At 40.5% G+C, this 16,888-nt stretch overlaps 1 protein-coding gene across 8 annotated transcripts in view; it reads left to right on the top strand.

Annotated features, from left to right (window-relative positions):
* The window catches only part of AAK1 (AP2 associated kinase 1), a 250,995-nt gene extending 234,113 nt beyond the window's left edge, over positions 1 to 16,882 (top strand). For all 8 annotated transcript variants that reach the window (XM_027865309.1, XM_027865308.1, XM_027865305.1 and 5 more), the window contains one exon: positions 13,820 to 16,882. In XM_027865309.1, the coding sequence (XP_027721110.1) occupies positions 13,820 to 14,970 (1,151 nt within the window). In that variant the 3' untranslated portion in view covers positions 14,971 to 16,882. The remainder of the gene's footprint in view (positions 1 to 13,819) is intronic.
* The last annotated feature ends 6 nt before the right edge of the window (positions 16,883 to 16,888 follow it).

The raw sequence follows: 16,888 nt of genomic DNA, 5'->3' as shown, positions 1-16,888 counted from the left end.
GCCCTAGCCAACCAAGTTAGACTTGGCCAAGGGATTTCACATGCCACCCCACCACCATCCCACCCTCATCCCCAAACCTGTTCAGCATTCCTTTAACCTCTTGGATACGAAGAGAACAAGATACATGACTACTGGCGGATCTTTGGGTAAATTGTATTCCAAGTATTGCTATTCCTATTGTTGTAACTATCCCAAGCCCAGATCTCAGAATTAGACCAAAATATAGACAGTGGTGGTAATTATATCTTTAATTGGAAGCCACTTTTTTTGTTTGTTTTTGTGGGAGGGATGGGGTGGGGGTGGGAAAAGGCATAGTAGAAACGGATGTATTTTTCTTGTGATTTTTATTTTGAATTGAATACTGTAAATTATGTATAAATGAAGATGTTGACCAGTTTTGTTTCCACTTGGCGTTTCCAATCCAATGTCAGGTGTCTGTACAGGGTTTATGCTCCCTTTCCCTTGTAATTACTTGGCAGCCCCACCTTATAAGTTCCAGGGTCCTCCTCAGCTGACAAGTGTGTTGCTATGAGCTTCATGCAGATCTTTTGTCTTTGTAGAGTAAGCGCGTGTTTCTGTTTAGGTCATCAGAAGTGAGTGTGCTGACGAGCTAGGCACAGTATGGCCGAGGCTAAATTACCTTCCTTTCTCCTTGGTGTTTAAGTTGGAGGCTGCCCACCACTGTTCTGCTTGCTCTCCTTGGCTTACAAGCCAAAAATCAAGAAACATCACAGAGTTCTTCACTGACTTTAAAAACACTGTTCATGAAATAAAGGACTCTGGGCCAACATACTTATAAGTTAATGGTCACCCTCCGTTTGCATATGGAGCTCGTGCTATTCGCTGAATTGTGGTTTGTTTTGTTTTGTTTTTCCTCATGTGAAAAAGCTACTGATGAAATAATTCATGAGAAGAGGTGGGTTGGGCAAGCCTTCTACCTACTCTCTCCCCACCTCCACTTCGGGCTTTATCACTCACCCTCCAAAGGGATCCAGCTCTTAGCTGAAAAGATATCTGTAAATAAAATTCCACATCCACACTCTTGGCTCCAAATCTAGTACTTTTATTTCTCCTTCTTCACATTTGCACTTTAAGAAGAAAGGGAAAAAGGGGTGGGGACCCATTTGTCAATACCCCTAGAAGCCTGCAAGACACTGCACTTTGGAGGGGAAGCTTTGAACTCACCCATGTGAGCACGTGAGCAGCCTTAGAGAAACAATGGAGCTGGAATCCGACTCTCTTCCCATTCTTCTTTTCTCTTTCAATTTCACCATTGTGGGCTGAAGCCAGTTGGCCAAATAACAAGCTTGTTTTAGGGTAGAAGGTCCTTTTTTTGTTGTTGTTGGGTTTTGTTTTTTGGGGTTTTTTTTTTTCAGTTTCAAGAATTAAATCTGCCTGCTGGGGATGAAACACCAACACAGTGTCAGTGAAGTCTTTTTGTCAATTGGCTGAGTTTCATCAACAATAAAAATGGAACTTGGTTTGCTTTTTTATGGTCGGGAAGGGGAAAACGTTTATCAACAACAATGCTTTGAATTAATGCTTCAAATCAGAATTTTATTCTCTGTTCTGAATATAAGCAGAATGCATCAGCCAATGGAGATATAATAGTTTAGTTTAAAATAAGATTGCCCCATTCATATGGCCTAGAATATTCTAACTACTCAATTCAGATAAAGCCATGAAGAATATCATCATGACAAAATGAAAGGATTGGATTTAAATGGTCACTCTTCCACATGGCTCTTAAATTAGATTAATATGTATTGACTTCATAATGGTCTGGCTCAGGAAGTTATAATGAAAATAGCTAATAAAATTGGACACAAAAGAAGCTTGAGACTCAAAGACTTTAACCTCCAGGGCTTTAGAGCTTGGAACAGCTGGAAGGAGATGGCTGCACTAAATGTTTTTGAATCATGTTCTTCAGGAGTATGGGAGGAAAATCAAGTATCTGTCAGTTGAGAACACATGGGAATGACCCAATAAATTAGGCCCCTTCCAGGTTTTAGAGTGAATGTTAAACTTATTGTTCTTGTTGTTTTTAAACTAGAAACAAGTGAAATAGGATGGTAATTCTAGTCATTGGTTAATAGAATAATATAGAATTTCAAAGCTGGAAGGTAGAAAGCATCGTGATCTGGAAAGAACATTTGCCTGGGAATCTGGAGACTGACATTAGGCTCATATATAACCCAAAACAAATCACTTAACCTCTTTGGGGCTCAGTTTCTTTATCTGTTAAAAGGAGTTCAAACTAGATGGTTTCCAAGGTCCCTTAATGTCCCATGGCATTCTACAAGAAGTGTTATTCTTAGGGATCATCTAGTTTTACTTCCTCATTTGTTAGGGGAGGAAAAAAGTCTCAGATAGGGGTAGTATATCTATTTTGCTTCAGAAGAACTGTGAAGGATGGCATTTCATCCTGATGTTCTTCCTTGACTGACAGTGCAATTTCTGTGTTCGGTCGCCTCATTTGTGTTTGTGGAGTGTTTGAACAGGATTGTACTAACAGGGTTGGCTGTCACTACTCCAGCTCCCTGAAACTTCACCCGATAGGGCCAACCCTTTTTTTATTTGAATAAAGGCCCATGGGGATCCCATCATAGCATCATAAGCACAGAAGCATCCGGAATCTATCAGTTCTTTAGTTAGCCTCCTCCCTGAAAAAAAAAGAACAAGTACTCTACAGGGTGTCCCAAAATTCTAAGTGCAGTTTTAAACTTTTATAGCTTAAAACTAACCTAAGCCTTTTGGAACACACTGTAGAAAGATATATAGCTATATAGAGATATAGCTATATATCTAGATGTAGACATAGAGGTCACACCTATATGTGTATACACATATGTATACCTGGATTTTATATACATATACATAATTTACTTTTATCATAATACTTCAAAGGTGATAATTATAACCAGAAATTGATTTGTTTTCCCTGGCCTTCAAATCACTCTGGTCACCTAATTTAAATCCCTAAAGCCCTACTTTCCGGTACTTGGCAAATTGTAAGCACTTAATAAATGCTTATTGTCCAGCTGCCTGACAAGAAAGTTACCTGACCTTAGGCATCCTTAAGAGAAGAGAGGTGATAGTCCCACATGTACCCGCCCAGCTTAGGCCATCTCTGGAGTGTTGTGTTAAGTTCTGAGCAGCACATTTTAGGATAAGGGAACTCATAAGCTGAAGATTGTCCAGAGGAGGGCAACCAGCATGGGGAAGGGCTGTATGAGAACTGACTAAAGAAACTAAGGATATTTAGCCTAAAGGATGGAAACTTTAGAGGGAGTCCTGGCTTTTCAAGTACTTGAAAGGCTATCACAGGGAAGAGCTACTACTTGACCTCATAGGACAGAATTTGGAGGAGTAGATGGGATTTGCAGAGGTTAACTGAACCCCTGATGTCCCCAAAAATTTCTAATCATTAGAGCTATTCCAAAAAAGTCTCATTGGGAAAGCGGGATTAAATGTATTCCACATGAACTCCAAGGAAAAAAGTAGGAGCAACAGTTAGAAATTTAAAAAAAAAAGACAAATTTAGGTTTGGGTTAGGAATAAATTCCTAACAAATTAATCCTATTGGGGGAATTGCTTGAAGAGGCCCGGAGTTCTTTGTCACTGGAGGTCTTTAACCAGAAGATACTAGAAAAAGGCACTTACTAGCCACATTGTAAACTTTATTTAGCCCTCTGAGGGCTCTTCCAGCTCTGAAATTTGGTGATTCAGTGACCATATTAAAATAGAAGATTTTGCTGAATCGGATGCTTTCTGAGGAGTGACTTTAAAGTACTGTGTTGGATTTTTCTAACAAACATACCAGAATTTATATATCCAAATAACTGTTACCTTCTTCTAAGTGGTTCCCCTGAAGTCTTGAGTACTTATCCCAGTGATTTCTGCCTGCTGTTACTTAAACATCTTCACTCCGACTTCCCCAGGTGAGGAGATAGGACAGGCCTCAGAGGCAATCAATAAACCGGACCACACAGGAACACCTGTCATGTCATTCCTTAGAGCTGGCACTTAATTGAAAATAACATCCCTAGCTTGATAACTGGAATTGCCATCAAATTACTCCACCTCCCAAAATGTCCCTTCCCTCTTCAAAGGACAAAGATTTGTCCCCACAGGCTCCAGGCTTTTGAACGTACTGTAGACTTTGAAAGCAATCCCAAAAGAGATCTTGTGTATTTACCCAGAGTAACTTGGTCCCTGCTATGAAATTACATGTCAGGTTTGTTTTTAGCCTCTTAACTAACATGTAGGAGCAAATTGTAATGAATCTTTAAAACTGTAAATACCCATGATTCCAATCTGTGACTCTCTCATCAGGACTTTCTGACAGTTTCCCTGTATATAGAGGGAGAGTGAGGAGCATGAGGTTGGAGTGGATAAAGGGCTGACCTTAGAGACAGGAAGATCTGAGTTCAAGTGTTGCCTAAAACATATCTTAATTAGGGGACCACAGGCAAGTCAGTTAACCTCTCAGTGCCCAGGCAGCTCTCTTAGGTGTGTAAGTGTCTCTAAGTGTGTAAGTTCTAGACTAGGTATAGATTTCTCTCAGTGGAAAAGGTTCTGAATTTTTAGACTTGGAATTCCCTACACTGATGAGATCACATATGTGGAACACCCCCCTACCCATACATTTTCCTCCCTCCCCCCCAAATAGATCGTCCTTGTCAAAGAATCACAAAACTAGTTGGGACCATTAATCTCACGCAGTCCAACCCTCTCATTTGACAAATGAGCCAATTGAGGCACAGAGAGCTGAGCTCATGCTACTAAGTGAGGATTCCCAACTGGGACCTGCAATTCTCCAATGCATCAGGTCATCAACTCTCATATAATACTGACCAGCTGGTTAGGGATTGAATTTATTGCAAAGAGAACATACCTTATATAGAGAAAGTAATGGCCTGCAGGATGATTTTAGGAGTGCTGGAAAAGCCCACCCCATTTTACAGAGGGCTCTCACTAAGTCCTTCATATCTAAAATTCCATCATAATTGATTCATTTCTCTAGGTTAAGCATTGCCCTCTCCCTACAGTCAGTCCACTTTTGAAATTAAAAACTCCAGGAAACACTTCAGGATGAATTCATCTTCAAAAAGGAGTCAATTGGCCAGCTGGAAAGTTTGGGGTACCTGGGATAAGAGAGGAACATGAAAGGGGAAAGTTGACACAGGAATGGAGAGAGAGGGGATGTTGCCTTTCCTTCCCAGTCATGACTTGGCCTTTGGGCTACTATGACTGTACAATTCACTGGAGAAATTTCTATCCAATATGAAGGGGGAATAATCAGTTTCCTTGATCATGGGTGAAGAAGCTTGCATGTGGTCTCCATGTGTAACACTATTGGAAAAATGGAGATTTGTTGGGCTGTGTGGTTTGTTTTTTAAATGCCCCACGTTAAGAGAGCCTGGCATATGTTATTTGCTGGACTTTTCAAAATGAATTGTTATTTTTCAAAAGCATCTGCTAATACAGATACTGAAAGGGATCAGATATCATCTGGTTCAATTGTCTAATTTTTCACATAAAGAAATTGAGGCCCTATTAGGGTAAGTGGTTTGCCCCTGGTCACACCCCTAATAAATGGAGGAGCTGGGACTCAAGGCCAGTGGGATTTACTCTTTCCATATCATCTTTAACAACAGCAAGAGGGCAGAGAGCACCAAATTTGAAAACAGAGAAATGGGTTCAAATCCACCCTTACCCATTTAACTCCCTGTGTGACTTTGGCTAAGTCACTTTGTAAAACGAAGTTGTTTAAGCAGATGGATCTCTTTTTTGTTGTTGGTTTTTTTTGGAGATTATTAAAATTAAATTTCTTTGTGGAATTTGGTAGACTGACATTGGAAAAACTGGAACACTCTCTTTGTATTTTATAATCTATAACAGGTCACACTTCTGGGCCAAAATTCCATTGATTTTTCATTTTATAGTATATATTATAGGTCGTTCTTCCTAATTAGGCCTGTGGCTGCTAATCAATCTGGCCAAAATAAGTCTAAGAAAAGAACTCATTCAGCTTAAATTTAATGCACATGTATTAACTATAGTGTACAAGGTAGAATGCTAAGCTTTAAAGAAACAAAGATGAAATAATTGCATGGTCCAGGCCCTGGAGGAAGTGGGGATAAGGAGAGAGAATATAACATCTTTACAAATAATTATGCTATGAGGTCGATTATAATGGGGCAAAGGGGAGATCTAGCCATAGTGTTGTGGGGAAATTTAAGGAGAGCTAGTAGCATCAAGGAAGACTTCCTGGAAGAAGTGATGCCTTTGTCAGGCCTTAAAGGAAGAGGTGAATTTTTGCAGGCAGAGATTTGAAATGAATGTTTTCCCGGGCATGAATAACACTCCACAAAGATGCAAGGAGGCCAGAAAGAAAGGCGGAGCTCATAGAAGAGCTGGCAGTCTCATTTAGTTGAAATATATAGTATGTGAGAAGCAACTTGGCATAGTAGCTTGAGATCTGTCCTTCAGTCCAAGAAGAACTCGGCTGAAGTTCTGTCTTTGACACATCCCTGTCTGTGTATCCCTGGATCAATCACCTGACCTCTCAGTGCTCTTTCTAAGCAACTCCAGGACTATTAAAATAAGATCTGTTCTCTTACATTGCAGGGAAGGTGGCAGCCTGCATTGGCAGAATGAGTTTCCTCATTTGTGAGTTCCCTTTATCAGTGAAATAATGATAGATGCAGTCCCTATCCCTCTATAGTAAGTGAAGGGAATGATGGGAGAAAAGGATGGAAAGGTATCTTGGAGCCAGATTGTAGAAAGCTTCAAGTACCTGGTTAAAGAATGGGAAAGTAACGTAGGTGGCTTCTTTTTTCCATTTCCTGACCAATGACTACTTTGCAATGGCTTTCACCTCAATGGTGTTGACTGAAGGAATCTGCTAAGCTTTATCCTTATCCAAAGGTCTGAGAACTTGAATAAACAAAACCTATCTTCACCAGACAACCTCAGCCCAATTAAAACTTCCAGGATTACTGCTTTCCTTTAGTTTATTCCACTTTTCATTAACATCCTCAGTCCAGAAACCATCTAGGGCTTAGAAAGCTGTGACAGCATCTTCCAAGGTATTTGACTAACCTCATTGAAGGCATCCCAGCAAGCTTCAAAACAAAAGACAAAGGACCATAACCTGGATTTAAATCCTGCATAGTCTCTTTCAAGAAACTCCAAATACTATAAAAACCAATCTTGTCTCCTTCAAGCACCAAGAGATCTCACTCACATCAAGTAAGCCTTTATTCTTCCTGTATCCTTAGCATTCACGTGATTATGCCTTTGTTTCCCAAGGAAATATGATTGTCAGATAACATCCTTTTGAATATAGCCAGTCGGTGATCTCCACTGTTAGAAGGTGTTTTTTTTTTTAATTCTACTGTATTTTAGTAACCATGGGGAATTGGGGAGAAGGGTTGGGTGTTGGTAACCTATGCACACAAAATCACCAAATAGTGGTAGGTGCCAGAGTAGAAAAAGCCTTTTTATTTTTGTTTTTGGTCTTCTTTTAAATGTGGCAATGTGAATTTTTATCTACTTTGAGAATGCAAATTGAAGTATCACATAACTCTTTGTATCATGCAGTTGTGTATTTAATACCATTCTTCATTCTGTCCTTCCCCCAAGAAGACAAGGCAAGCAGATAGACGTGAAGTTAAGTCAAAATGTGAGGGCTAGAAATTGCTACACAAATATTTTAGAGAAATAAAGCTCTATAAATATAGACAAAATATCTTTTTAAAAATTCAAGAGAATAAAATCTTCATCTCGTCACTACTGAGCATGCTTAGAAATGTAAATAGTATAACCTTACAGAAGGATCTGAATTCTTAAACTTTTCAGAAAAAGAAAACACCGTCGGTGTAAGATTGCCAAAAAAAAGTGTGTGGAAAGTGAGTAGGAAAGAAAAGAGAGAGAATATCATGCCCAATATGGATTCAGCCTTATAATCAGATAAGGAAACACCTCCCCCTCCACAGAAATTTGTTGTAAATGGAAGGAAAGCTGGGAAAACAAAAGTCTTAATTATAGCTGCCCCTTATTTCATCTTTCGCTTCCGCAGGCTTGTGCAAGGAAGCTTACTGTGGATGACTGATGTTGACAGAGGCTTTTTCACAAGTCCCTTGTTAATATCCCCATTGATCTGAGAAGCACTAGTAGTAGTAAGCTTTGGAGGCCACTAACTCCTATATCTCCAGTCATAGGAATTTTCTGTACTTTTAGAGCCACATGTGACTGAACAACTAGAGGTGTATTTATTTTACAACTAAAACCAAGAATCCACTGAACATATATGTCTCTGATAACATTACTTGTCTTCCTGACCTTTTGCTGAGGATTTTGCAAATTTCAAATGGTGTGGATTTTTTTGAGATTCATTGTCACGAGGCACTTTGTTCTGTATTCCTTCCTCTAACCTGTGTAAGAACATCTTCAAAACAGTGGTTTCAAGTATACAAAGACATCTGCAGAATGTACATAAATTTCTATAAATCAATGTGTTACTATTTTGCAATTTGAAGTAAAGTAAAAATTTCTCTTGAAAAAAGCATGCTGCAAGCCATGAAGGAAATTTAAGTATTTTCCCCTGGAGTACTCTGAATTAAGATACTAAATCTTACATAGAAGCTGGTCCTAAGATCGATCATTCAGGGCCTTAAGGACATTGTGATATAAGGGAAAGTACATTAGATTTGAAGACAGAGGTTTGAATCCTACTTTTGCCACTTATGGTGTAACCTTGGAGAAGTCACTTAACCTCACTGGGTCTCAGTTTCCTTATTTATAAGATGAGGGATGTGGATCATATTATTCCAAAGAGTTCTACCTGTTCTGAATCCTATGGCTTTGTGAATTTGATCACTTGATCCATAATTCAGAAGTGAATGATGAGCCAGTGGAAGGGTAATTGGTAGGTCAAGTCAGCAAGTATTTTTCTTAATGCCACTCGTGCTGCTCAACTGTCTGAAGCAGATGGAATTTTGTTGAATTGTGCTTGGTTTGTAATTTCTAGGGGTACTATGGAGTGCCACCAAATCACATGTAGTCATCCCAAGTGAAGGTTTAAAAACTGTGAATCTACTCTGATACAAATCTGTATCTCAGAGAAAAAGGAAATTGCTTTAAAAAAAAGTTTTATTTTACTATTTTATAGACTCTTCACAGGAATACAAGTGTTTCCCCAAGTTCAAGATTTGCACAACTAGCTTTAGTGAAATTCTGGCATCAGTTTCACACCTTAAGGTTTTTTTAAATAATATTTTAATTTTTTCCCAATTACATGTAAAGGAAATTTTTAACATTAATTTTTTAAAAGTTTTGAGTCCCAAATTTTCTCCCTCCCTCCCTCATACCTTCAGATTTAGAAGTGAAACCAAGGAGCATGATGCTGATATGGCCAGGACCATGCATCAAGTCCCCACGTGGACCAGTTAGCTCTGTTCTAGTCTATGGTTACAAACTATGCCCCTAAGCACAGCTGGACATCATAACTTCTGTGCTATCGGTCATTAAGGAAACTAGTCAAGAGAATGTGGATGGATTAGGGCATATTCATGATCACATCTAGAAAAATAACCCAAAGCACATGCCCAAACAGATGTCATTAGCATCATCTACATACAAGGACAGGGCATATTGAGAAACAACTGTGCTTGGAAAATTACCTACCTAAGCTGGGGAACACTGGCAAAACAGCTCATCAAAAAAGGACCTGGAGATTTTAGGGGACTGTGATCTCACTATCTCAGCCAAAAAGCAAACATAAAGCCAATTTACACTAACTAAGGCAGTGTCCCAAGTGAGAGACGCAGTGGTTCTCCTGTGTTTTGTCCTGCTCAGAACACATCTGGAGAATTGTGTTTGCCTCCAGGTGCTGTACATTAGGGAGACCATTGTCAAGCAGGAATATGTCCAAAAGAATGTGGTTAGTATGGCAGAGAGATCCAAAAACCATGCTGAGTATGTTTTGCCTTGGTGAAGAGAAGCCTTAGGTGAGTCGCAACAGCTGTCTTGAAGATTCAATGGGGTGATGTGTGGGAAAAGGGATTAGAATTGCTTTGCCACGCCTCAGCTGGCTCATCTTGGTACAATGAAGAGAATCTTTCTAAAATTTAGAGCTATCCAAAAAAAGAATGGGCTGTTTTAGGAGGAAATGGATTTCCCCATCATCATGGTAGGTCTTCAAACAGAAGCTACATGACCACTTGCTAGGAGCATCAGGGAACAAGAATATTCCTGTTGAAGTATGAGTTGGACTAGATGGCTTTTGTGGTCCCTACCAGTGTTGTGATTTTTAAAGGTTAGCCTGTTTGCCCCCAGTAAAATGCACTTAACAGCTTTCAGTATATATCTTTGGCTTATTCAGAAATCCTTACTCTTTTTCCTGTCTTATTTTGGTGACTACTACCACTATGCCTATTTTTGCTACATAGCAATCCATCAGAATGTGAAGTCAGTGATTCTATATATGCACAAGGCATTTCAACAGGGACAGAGACTGAGATAGGGAATTCCCTGGTAAGGAAACTCCTTGTACCAATGCATAATGACATCTTCTTTCCAACTTAGTCTAGAGAGTAGCCTAGAGCCTAGAGAGGTTGCTAAGGAACTTGCCCAGGGTCATAACCAGTGTATGTCAGAGGTAGGACTTGAATCCAAGTCTTCCTGTGTTTGAGGCTGGCTCTCTAGCTAAATGTCTAGGCATGAAGTTGTGGTAGACTGATCTCTGTCCCAGTCTAGTTCCTTTCCTTTCCCCCCCACCCATGCACAAGCTTTATGAAAATTAAGGTTGAAGGGATTTAAGCCTCCCAAAAGAAGTGAACTCACTTAAAAGTGGATCTTTCTAGCCACGTAGAATCCAAAGAAAGAGTAATGCTGTTTGGGAGGCAGGGCATGGTCCACTGCTCATCTTTTACAGGGAAAGATCAAATTAATCTGTTTGATTTTGTAGGGTCCTTATGGTTACATCTGCCCTTTTGTAGGAATGGTAGGAATTTTAAGTAAGATTTTTCCATTGCCCAGGATAATCTTAGAATGAATATTGTTGGACTTTTTTTTTTCAGCTCCTTCCTTTTACCCCTCTAGTTTTCTTGACTAATGAGGATTTTCTTAGGAATCCATCATCATTGGTGTGTAACTATGTTGATGGATTCTTGGTTGGTTAAAGCCTGGTGTCCCACCAGGGATCAGAGAGTTGGAGGCATGGTCTATGCTTCAGCCATGTGAAGTAGGTGAGAGTAGCTTGAATCGGAACACTATTTGCAGCTTCCCATCAATCTATAAAGGAAATCCGAAATAATGAACATGGCCAGGATCCAAACTACAAATGCTTCTGTGGACAATGATGTTTATGCTATCTGGGTGTTTACACACACACACACACACACACACACACACACACACAGGTTTATCTTAATCAAGAGATTTTGGTGGTGTTTTGCTTGTTCATTTTTAATCCTGAATTCAAACTACTGTTTAGTTTATTCAACTACTTAATGCCAAATAGTGGACTTGACTCTTCAACTGGTTATTTCAGTATGCTGTACAACCAACTTAATGAAACATCTCCTTTGATGAGCCTGTAAGGAAGTTTGGGGGAAATGAGAGAACAGTGCCTTGATGTTGGCAGACAGAAGCAGGGTGCTTGGAGATGGGAGGCAAGAGGGGCTTCCAAACTCCTTGTATCTCTGGGAATGAAAATGCTTGTGTAGAAAGCTTCTTGGCTCCCTTTCCTCTGAACATCCTTGTAGAAATGACATTTTGAAGTTAGCCATGATAGACCCAAAGTAGTCATTCCTAAACAGGAAAGCGAGCTTCAGTCTGAACCCTCCTACTAATAAGGTGAAATGAATGAGTAGTGAAATGAGCTGAGCTCCCTTAAAGGGTATTTTTTTCTTGCCCAACCTTGTGCTGATCAAGGCTCTCCTATCCCCAGTCTCCCTGCACAAAGCTTTAAAGCGAGTTAATCAAAAACCCCTTCCCATCATCTTCATATCCTTTCACTACTATTTGGAAAGTGTTCAACTCTACATACTAGTTTAAAGCTTTCCACCTTTGTTTTAAAGTGTCACTAGCATAGTCAATGCAGTCAAACTGTTAGGAAGGAAAATTTTAAAAAATGTCAAACCATTTTGTTACTTGCAGACAAAATATTGAGATTAGTACTGTTTAAAGAAGCATCGCTAAAAAAAAAAGTTATAGGCTTCAGAGAAACAAATAGTATTTTTGTACAGCAACTTATAAAATGTTCACTTCTATCTACACTGTCTTTACTTTACAGTGTAATGTATCCAAGTGAATGTTTCCCAATAAACTGATTTTGGTGCCTCTCCTGCTGTGTACTGTGTACTTAATTCAGGTATAGAACATTGGGGAATGCCCACAAATTGCATCACTGTTCACCAGCTTGCAGAGAAAAGGGGGTGGGGGTGGGAATAGATGGGGAGGAGGGTCAAGGTACATCTGCATGGTGGTTGAAGGTAATATTCCAACTCATCTCAATCAGTTTTGAAGAGGCAGTACAGTGTAGTAGAAAGAGCACTGAATTTGAAGCCACAGGATCAGAGTTCAAATCCCAGCTCCATTGCTTACTTACTTGTGTGACATTGGAACATCAGGTTTACCTTTTTGGACTTCAGTCTCCTCATCTGTAATATGAGGAGGTTGGATTAGATGATCTCTAAAGGCCTTTTCCAGCCCTAGTTTTTCTGAAGTTCTAGTGATCGCATTCTTCTGACCATTTGAGCAAACAAATGCCTTTTTAGCACCCCAAATATCCTTCATCAAGATTCTTCTCTCTTAGTTATCTGTGCCTTCTTGCTGCCCTCTTGCTAACATGTGTCCAATGACATACTTCTAACCTGCCAATATTGCCTTGAAGGTAAGCTCTCTTGTATTCTTATAACCATCATAAATTGTGCTTAAGCCAGAACACCTTTCAGATGCCTAGAGCCAGATGAAGAGAGTAGTGTGTTATGGTGTGTGCTAATGCCCAGGTCACTACCTGGGTCCTTAACACACTTCTTGCCAGTTTAAAGAGAGAGCCTTTAAACCATTTTTTGGTTTGTTTTTTAAACCAAGTGCTGACCAGTCTAGAAAACTGGGAAAAAAAATTCCAAAGACAACTCTAATTAAAGGCAGGTATTTTACATATAGTTCAATTTCATCCCTTAAGAGAGCTCTCCTATAATAAAGACTTTTGAAGGTTCATAAGCTTTTTGCTCATTGAACCAGATTTTGTGACCTATTTCCCATCCTCAATGAAATAGCTATCCAGAAGCTAGGGTCTTCTTCCCCTCTGAAGGTTTCTCCCCTGGTGATGGAACAGGCAGCATGGAGCCCGCCACATGCCAGAGACTGAGCTTTTGCATAGCCTGAAGCTGTGAAGGTGTGCCTGGGTATGTTGAAGGGGCTTGTTTTTGTTCATTTGAACCAGAAGCGGATAGAGAGAGTCTTGGTGCCTGGCCATGTGAAAGGGGATGTTGAGTAGCTCTGGATGTCTGTGTGTGTCTAACATCTTCATCTCCTTTTCCCATGCCTCATACTTGTCGTGTTCCAAGATGTGAGATGGTGATGGGTTGGGCTCCAGTTTGTGTGCAGTTTCCCTGCCTGCCTGACATGGTTTCCTCTCCCTCTCCTATTTTCCATTTTATTTTCTCCCTCTTCCCATTGACCACATTTGTTGTTTAGTTTCACATTGTTTCTGCCATGGGGCAGGGTGGGAGGAGTATTCAGAATTGGGGGATTCTGCCCACACTGACCCATTCAGTAACTTTATGTCTGGTGCTCTTTGCAGGTCTCCAGAGAGAGCCAAACTCGTGTCCTTCAATAAGTGTTGAGCGCTTTGAAGAGCCTTCTCACCAAGGTCTTCCACTGGAACAAGACTCTAACAGAGGACCAGGGGCCAAATCTCAGAATAATTTAGAATCTGACTATTTGGCAAGAGGTGGGCCTTCCAGCAACAGCTCCTTTCATAGCAGTGAAGAAGAAGGGACCGATCTCGAGGGAGACATGCTGGATTGCAGCGGCTCTAGGCCTCTCCTTATGGACTCTGAAGACGAGGACGAATCCTGTAAGGCTCCACAGGTGGGGTCAGTAGAAAAAGTTAATATCACTCAACCAGAAGTTTGCAAAGAAGAGACTAAGATAGCCCTTGGTGGAAAAGAGAACCAGTTCCAAGCCTTTGCGCAACTAACTGCAGAGGTTTCTGGCGAGCCAGATGTTTTTGCCACAGCCCCTTTCAGGAGCGCGAGGCCCCAATATGATGGCATGGATATTTTCACCAAAGCTCCATTTATCACCAAGGGTCACGTGGCTCCTCAGGTGCCTGAGGATGCAGATGTATTTCTGAGAGCTCCTTTCACCAAGAAGAAGAGCATGGAAGAGCTTGTGGTCACTCAGGGTACCACTATGGATTTACCCACACAGACTGCTCTCCACAGTCAGATGGGGGATGGCCCACCAGTTATTAGCCCTCTGCTCTCAAACCTTGATAGGGGGGTGCACCCTGCAGCACTCTCTCCCCTAGCTCAGTATCCTATGGTGGGATTTCTCCACCAATCTAATCTCCCTCCCAATTCTATCCAGTCAGCAGAAAGCTTAGACAACATCACTTCCAAGGGGATCTCTCTGGATACTGTAGGCCACCCTAATGACAGAAACAAAAGTCACCCATCCCAGAAGGAAGTTGCCTCTGGCTCTGTGGCCAGCAAATCATTCCGCCCCCAGTCGTTGTCCAAATATTCCCGTCACTATAGCCCTGAGAATGAGCCAAGCCTGGAAGCCCAGCCCATTGCTGCCTATAAGGTTGTTTCCCAAAGCAACAAGCAGTCGATCTCTGGGTCCATTCCCATCACATCCTTTTCCTCCCGGACTGCAGAACTGCCCAGTGTCGATCCTTTTGCTTTGGCACCCTTTCCTTCCAAATCAAGCAAACAGAAACCTTAAGAGCATCTTCCATTCCTGAAGCTCCTCACCCAAACATACACGCTCCTCCAGCCATCCCCTTTCACACTATTCTCAGCTGCTCTTACTGACTTTCTGACCCTCTACTATCACAGCAGTATTTCTCTTCCAGTACCCAAACCCAACTGCAGGAGTGGGGTGGGAGGGGAGAGAACAGGGGTATTGAGTTCAAATATTTTTAAGTTGTGCTCAAGTTTTCTTTTGTTTCTATTGACTGCTGGGTTCTTTGGAGTGTTCACTTTTATGGTGGCTTTCCACATGGGCCCTACATTATTATTAAGAAGCTTTTTACTTCACCCCTCTTCCCTCCAATCTTGAAGAGGCCAGGTTATGTAAGACCTAATTTCTGTTCATTGTCAGGTCAAGTGAGGATTCCGGAATAAGTCCCTCAGGACTGATTTAATGCTCTAGAAGGGTATTTGTTTTTGTTTTTGTTTTTGTTTTTTTTAAGAGGTAGTTTCTGGGGAAAAGACAATACCAGATAGCTCTTTCCTCCCAAGAGGAAATCTCATCTTTCAGCTACTGATTATTCTCATAAAACCAGCAAACTCCAGATGGAACACTCAATAATGAGTTACTGTGTGCATGCTGGGCTGCGTGCACACTGTAATTGAGTGTAGATGTGTGGATGTGGGATGTGCTTCCTATCCATCTAGATACAGAAATGCATGCTTGTGTGATGTCTCTAAGCACATTTGTAGCAATATCAATGAACTCTCCATATCATGTTTTACAAACTGATTTAAATACTCAGATCTGTATTTTCTGAGGCAACACTGCATTTGAAGCATGTGGTCTTCTTGCAATACAGGAAACATTTTCCATCGCGTAATGCTCTCCTCACACTCCCCAGATAGCCCTTCATCAGCATTTCCCTGCAGACCTAATTCCATTTTGAGATCCAGCTCTCATTTAACTCCCTTTTTTGATGATAGGATTGAAGCCAGCAGAAGGGAGAGATGGTAAAGCCTTGGTGGAAGGGATAAATTTCTTTCCATATTATTATTTTCCATTGATAAAAACCATTCATCTGGTCATGTAATATTCCATTTATATATGCATTTTCCACCATGGCACTGTAGGAAAGGATATTTTATTAGGGTCCTGGTCAGAGTATGAAATCTTAAAAGAAAAGTAAAAAGATCAAAAGCATTAGGCTTGAATACAATATAGGATCAATAGGGCAACCGTATTACTGAGCTGAGAAAGAGTTTAGCTTCAGGATCCTGGCCAGCTTCTGTGCTGTCTGGTTAAAGGAAGGATGCATCAAAAGCACCAAATACATTTGTCAGGTCAAAGAAGGGACCCAGAAATCTTCCAATTCTTTTCTTTCTTTTTGTGATGCATTAGTTAGAGAAAGAAGCCTCCAGTAAATGACTAATGTCTTCTGAATCCCTACTTTGTCTTGGATTCTTCATTATTAGTGCCTTAAAATAATAACTAGGTCTCTGGAAAAAGATCTCAGCTGAAAAGTTCAGCAACATGTAAAAGCACACTTCATGGACAGGCTTTAATGTGAACCTTTTATGTGATACCTAGTGAGATTTGGAAAATTATCCATCAGATAGAAAACTTACTAAGCCAGTTCCCTACTTTGAACATTCTTGGAAATTAACCCAAGGCTGGAGCTTAGGCTACTTCCTTCAGTGTAAATGGTTAAGCAGGTATAGTATCACTGTTGTCAGTTTTATGGTAACAATACCTGTCTTTCAAAGCTGTTTCTAGTTGGGACTTTAACTGTATCCTATCTAGGTCAGTGGTAGACTGAATCATGTTCTGTACATAATTAGGGCTACTAGCAAGAGCTTTCAAATTGATGTAACAACTGTGCTAGGAATGGGAGTAGATAGATAGATAGATAGATAGATAGATAGATAGATAGATAGATAGATAGATAGAT

The sequence above is a fragment of the Vombatus ursinus genome, unplaced genomic scaffold (genome assembly GCF_900497805.2).
Source record: "Vombatus ursinus unplaced genomic scaffold, bare-nosed wombat genome assembly UNPS02014778.1, whole genome shotgun sequence".
NCBI classification, from domain to species: Eukaryota; Metazoa; Chordata; class Mammalia; order Diprotodontia; family Vombatidae; genus Vombatus; species Vombatus ursinus.
This window is presented reverse-complemented; position numbering and strand designations above follow the sequence as displayed.